The sequence below is a fragment of the Salvelinus sp. IW2-2015 genome, unplaced genomic scaffold (genome assembly GCF_002910315.2).
Source record: "Salvelinus sp. IW2-2015 unplaced genomic scaffold, ASM291031v2 Un_scaffold1728, whole genome shotgun sequence".
NCBI classification, from domain to species: domain Eukaryota; kingdom Metazoa; phylum Chordata; class Actinopteri; order Salmoniformes; family Salmonidae; genus Salvelinus; species Salvelinus sp. IW2-2015.
The window spans coordinates 220,536-225,768 of NW_019943115.1; the positions used below are offsets into that span (position 1 = coordinate 220,536).

Below are 5,233 nucleotides of genomic sequence, written 5' to 3' on the forward strand. Positions count from 1 at the left end.
GTGTAGTGTTGTGATGGCTCACCGATGAAGGGGAAGGATGCAGGGAAGTTGATATGCGTGCCGTTACTGTACATGCTGAAGGTGACAACAAAGTACATGGCCAGACTCCCCCACACAAAGACCTGGTTGACCGCTGTCCAGTAGGACATGTCCAGACACAGCTACAGGGAGAGGGGGGGATGCAAGATACAGCAAATAGACAAATGATAATATATAACTGACGAATAAACACCAGAGACGGACAAACAGACGGACAAACAACTGTCCATATGGACAGACCGTTGGCTGTTCAGTCAGGCCAGGTACAGGCAGTTCACACATCCCGATGAACTCACAGTTCAGAGATTCTACCTTGATGTATGTTTCCAGTAGTCGACTGTGTTGTACTGTACTGTACCTGTATGCAGACGGTGATGACCAGACAGGTCTGMGCRAGCAGGGCGAAGGACTGGTAGTCAGCGATGTCTCGCCCGTCGTCTCGGACCGTGTCGTACATGGCAGCGTAGGGGATGAAGAACAGCACTACAGAGCTGTAGACYCTGTGGAGGGCACACTTAAAGAAGGCTGTCTTGCTGAAGTACTGATTCAGCTGGCCTGGAACGTACAGATTMGGGTGCTGGAAACTCCACATGTCATTCACGTCCTGGACACCAGAGGGAGACAGAGATAGATACACTGGTAATGCTGTGTTCTCTTACCTGGTCAAACAGACTCATGCCTAGTCAAATCAAATCAAATTGTATTAGTCATATGCGCCGAATACAACAGGTGTTGTATTCCTTACAGTGAAATGCTTACTTATGAGCCCTTAACCGACAGTGCAGTTTAAAAAAAATTGGATAAGAATAAGAGATAAAAGTAACAAGTAATTAAAGAAGAGCAGTAAAAAATAACAATATATACAGGGGGGTGCCGGTACAGAGTCAACGTGGATGTTATATACATGTTTTACGGTACAGAGTCAATGGGGAGGCTATATACAGGGTATTACGGTACAGAGTCAATGTGGAGGCTATATACAGGGTATTACGGTACAGAGTCAATGTGCGGGGCTCTGGTTAGTTGGGGTAGTATGTACATGTAGGTAGAGTTAATATAGGTAATGCTGTGTTCTCTTACCTGGTCAAAACAGACTCATGCCCAGTACAGGAAGTGCTGTGTTCTCTTACCTGGTCAAACAGACTCATGCCCAGTACAGGAAGTTCTGTGATCTTTTACCTGGTCAAACAGACTCATGCCCAGTACAGGAAGTGCTGTGTTCTTTTACCTGGTCAAACAGACTCATGCCCAGTACAGGAAGTGCTGTGTTCTGGAGAGGAGAGGGGAGGAGAGGAGGAGGAAGAGGGAGAGGAGAGGAGAGGAGAGGAGGAGAGGAGAGGAGAGGAGAGGAGAGGAGAGGAGAGGAGAGGAGAGGAGGAGATTAAGATTAGATTGTTTTGTACGTCAGTAATGATTGCCTTTTTATAGAAAGAACAAAGTAAAAAAAATATGGGCAAACAAAAAGAACAATACCAGGGAATGGAAAATACCCTTTTGAGTGATTAAAATATCCCCCTAAAATTAGTTTTGGGATAGAAATGCTTAAATACCAGGAAGTTTGAAAGACAGGACAAAGTGGGCGGAGAAGTTTACATTCATGAAGCTCGCCTTGACTGACAGCTCTTTGAAACGCCTACGTCAAGCAACTTGGATGCAGCGTTGCAGTAAAAACATAACAATGTGGTGATAAACAAAAGCAACTCAAACAACATTGAAATTGCATCAAATGATGACAATTTTTATACATCTCCCGTTTGGCATGTCTCTTGTGATGCGAGAATCACAGCAGCCACTGACGGAGGGTGTTGACATGGCAACTACATTAGGTTTTGAACGACCCTTGTCCCCCTGTTTGTTCCATGCCAGTAACATATAACCACCAGACCACAGATGAAGGGGAAAACATATACAGTTAAGTTCTCTTTGCCATAGATTAATAGGGGCAACTTTTAATTATATTGGCTGACACTCCTAAAGTCAAATGTTGGCACCAGTAGAGTAGCTATCTAGCTATGTAACCACCACGCCTCTCTGCAAACCACCTTCTCGATGTTGGTTACAAGGCGGTACTTATGTAAATGAGGTAAAGAGAAATAGTTACCATTGGTGTATTAAAATGAGAGAGTTAGGGTGTCCCGCTGAATCCAAGTGTTTGACACGGGGGGGGGGGGGGGACCATAACTTTATGATCCATCTTTATCAGTTTAGAAGCAAACGTCATTTTTCTACTTGTGAATCTGCTTTCATCTAAATATCCGTCCCAAATTTCATGAAAACATGATTTGACTGTTCATGACTTTAATAAATGTAGAATCCCCAAACCAGAGTGTTATTGGTCAGTGGTTCCTAGAAGACAACATGTGGTGGTCAGTGTTCCCACCTTGTCGTTTGATGGTGGGGCGGAGCTGATCAACAGGAAGCGGTAGGCGACCACAGGAAGTACACAGTGGATGGAGGTGAGCAGGATGGTCACCACACGTTGGGCTGGTTCAGGGAGTTCCTGCTGTGCCTGGTGCAGGGGAGACACACACCACCTTCATCATGAATGTAAACCACACTGCTTACTCATATCTTTCTCCTTCAGCTCTATGGGATAGGAGCTAGGGGTAGGAGCTAGGAGCTAGAGTTTGTCTCGGGTCAAGATAGTGTTTCATGACGAGTTGTGTAGTGTAATGTTTGTGTACAATTGACTTACATTTTTATTTCTTGTCATTTTAAGTAAGATTTGCTCTAACTGACTTGCCTAGTTAAATAAAAGGTTAAATGTAAAAAAAATAAATGTCTAGGGTTGGAGTGTTGTGTAGGTTGTGTTGTGTAGGGTTGTAAAGGTGTAAGGTAGGTTGTGTAAAGGGTGTGTTGTGGTAGGGTCGTAAGTGTTGTGTAGTTTAGGGTAGTGTATGGTTGTAAAGGTTAGTGTTGTGTAGGTCGTAGTGTTGTGTAGGGTAATGTAGTGTTGTAGGGGTTTAGGGTAGTGTAGGTCGTAGTGTAGTGTAGTGTGAGTGTTGATGGCTCACCGATGAAGGGAAGGACGCAGGGAAGTTGATTATGTGATATGTGTAGGGTTGTAGGGTTGTTAAAGGGTAGTGTTGTGTAGGATCGTAGTGTTGTGTAGTGTAGTGTTAGTGTTGTGGGTTGTAGTGTAGTGTAGGGTTGTAGGGTAGTGTTAGGGTGTAAAGGGTAGTGTAGTGATAGTTGTGTTGTAGTGTAGTTAGTGGAGGAAGGGGAGGAGAGAGAGAGAGGGGAGGAGGGGGAGAGAGAGAGGGACGGCGAGAGAGGGGAGGTAGAGGAGGAGGAGAATGGAGAATGGAGAGAGGGGGCAGGAAGGAGCACAGGAGGGAGAAAGAGAGAGAAAGGGATAGAGGTGGAAGAGAAAAGATCAGCATTTTTCAGGACCACCAGGCTTAACGTTCTTTAAAATTCACAAGTTCTATATATATATATATATATATGAGAGAGAACTTGTGAATTTTAATATATATATATACACACCCACCCACTGGTAGAGTCAGCTATGTCTTAAGTATTCAAATAAGGTGCCGTTTGGGACTCTTCCCTGGGTCCACACACAACATGAAACATGACATAATATAGAGCATTAATAGACAAGAATAAATAAAAAAATCTAATCATACACACAAACTATCTTGGTCAAATAGGGGAGAGGCGTTGTGCRGTGAGGTGTTGCTTTATTTGTTTTCTGAAACCAGGTTTGCCTTTTTAGTTCCATACAATAATGGCTCTATATAATACTGTACACTTTTGTGAATTTGTTCTGGATTTGAGGACTGTGAAAAGACCCCTGGTGGCAGAGCTGTGTGTAAATTGACTATGCAAACAATTTGGGATTTTCTACGCATTAATGTTTCTTATTAAAAAAAAAAGTGATGCAGTCAGTCTCTCCTCAACTCTTAGCCAAGAGAGACTGGCATGCATAGTATTTATATCAGATCTCTGATTACAATGAAGAACAAGATGTGCATCTCTGTTCTGGGCCAGCTGCAGCTTAACTAGGTCTTTCCTTGCAACCATCTTTACAACTATTGAATCTATATGTTTGGACCATGACAGTTTACAATCTAAGGTAACACCAAGGAATTTAGTCTCCTCAATGTGTTCAATAGCCACACCATTCATTAGTCGATTCAGCTGAGGTCTAGATCTTAGGGAATGATTTGTACCAAATACAATGCTCTTAGTTTTAGAGATGTTCTGGACCAGTTTATTATTGTCCACCCATTCCAAAACAGACTGCAACTCTTTGTTAAGGGTTTTAGTGACTTCATTAGCTGTGGTTGCTGATGCGTTTATGGTTGAATCACCAGCATACATGGACACACATGCTTTTTTAATGCCAAGGGCAGGTCATTGGTAGAGGGCCTAGAGAGGTGCCCTGCGATACACCACACTTGACATTAGAGAAGCTTCCATTAAAGAAATCCTTTTGAGTTCTATTAGATAGATATCTCTGAATCCACAAACACATACGTTTACTCAAAAACAGGTTATGGTCAATAATATCCTAGGCTGCACTGAAATCTAACAGAACAGCTCCCACAATCTTCTTATTATCACAATTTTTTTATTATCAATTTCTTTGTACCTTTAATCATGCTGACGTCATTGGCCCCGTCTCCTATGGCCAGAGTGACAGCCTGTTTGTATTTCTTGACCAGCTCAACCACCTGGGCTTTCTGTAGTGGAGTCACTCTACAGCAGATCACTGTCTTACACAGACAGGCTGTACGCAGGAACAACAGCTCCATGCTATGCTCCAGGGCATAGGCCTGATGGGGGGGAGAGGAGGTTAGATAGTAGGCCTGATGGGGGGGAGAGGAGGTTAGATAGTAGGCCTGATGGGGAGAGATGGTCCTCTGGGACCTTGATTGAGAGAAACTGTTCTGAAGAAAGTTACCAATTTTGTGGATTAGTTGAAGCACCAGAAATTACCCACTGTCCCAGTAAATAACTGGAGAAACAGTACTGTAAAACAGTCCCCAGTAAATACCTGGAGAAACAGTACTGTAAAACAGTGTCCCAGTAAATAACTGGAGAACACAGTACTGTAAAACAGTGTCCCAGTAAATAACTGGAGAAACAGTACTGTAAAACAGTGTCCCAGTAAATAGCTGGAGAAACAGTACTGTAAAACAGTGTCCCAGTAATACCTGGAGAAACAGTACTGTAAAACAGTGTC

The 5,233-nt window shown here is 43.2% G+C and overlaps 1 protein-coding gene across 1 annotated transcript in view; it reads right to left on the reverse strand.

Moving 5' to 3' along the window:
* LOC112071812 (probable phospholipid-transporting ATPase IM) overlaps positions 1 to 5,233 on the reverse strand; it is a 23,755-nt gene that overhangs the window by 10,728 nt on the left and 7,794 nt on the right. The window contains exons 4-8 of the mRNA XM_070439525.1: positions 4,612 to 4,823; positions 2,420 to 2,573; positions 1,268 to 1,309; positions 398 to 643; positions 23 to 161 (exon numbers count right to left, since the gene is read on the reverse strand). Coding sequence (XP_070295626.1) covers positions 23 to 161; positions 398 to 643; positions 1,268 to 1,309; positions 2,420 to 2,573; positions 4,612 to 4,823 — 793 coding nt within the window. The remainder of the gene's footprint in view (positions 1 to 22; positions 162 to 397; positions 644 to 1,267; positions 1,310 to 2,419; positions 2,574 to 4,611; positions 4,824 to 5,233) is intronic.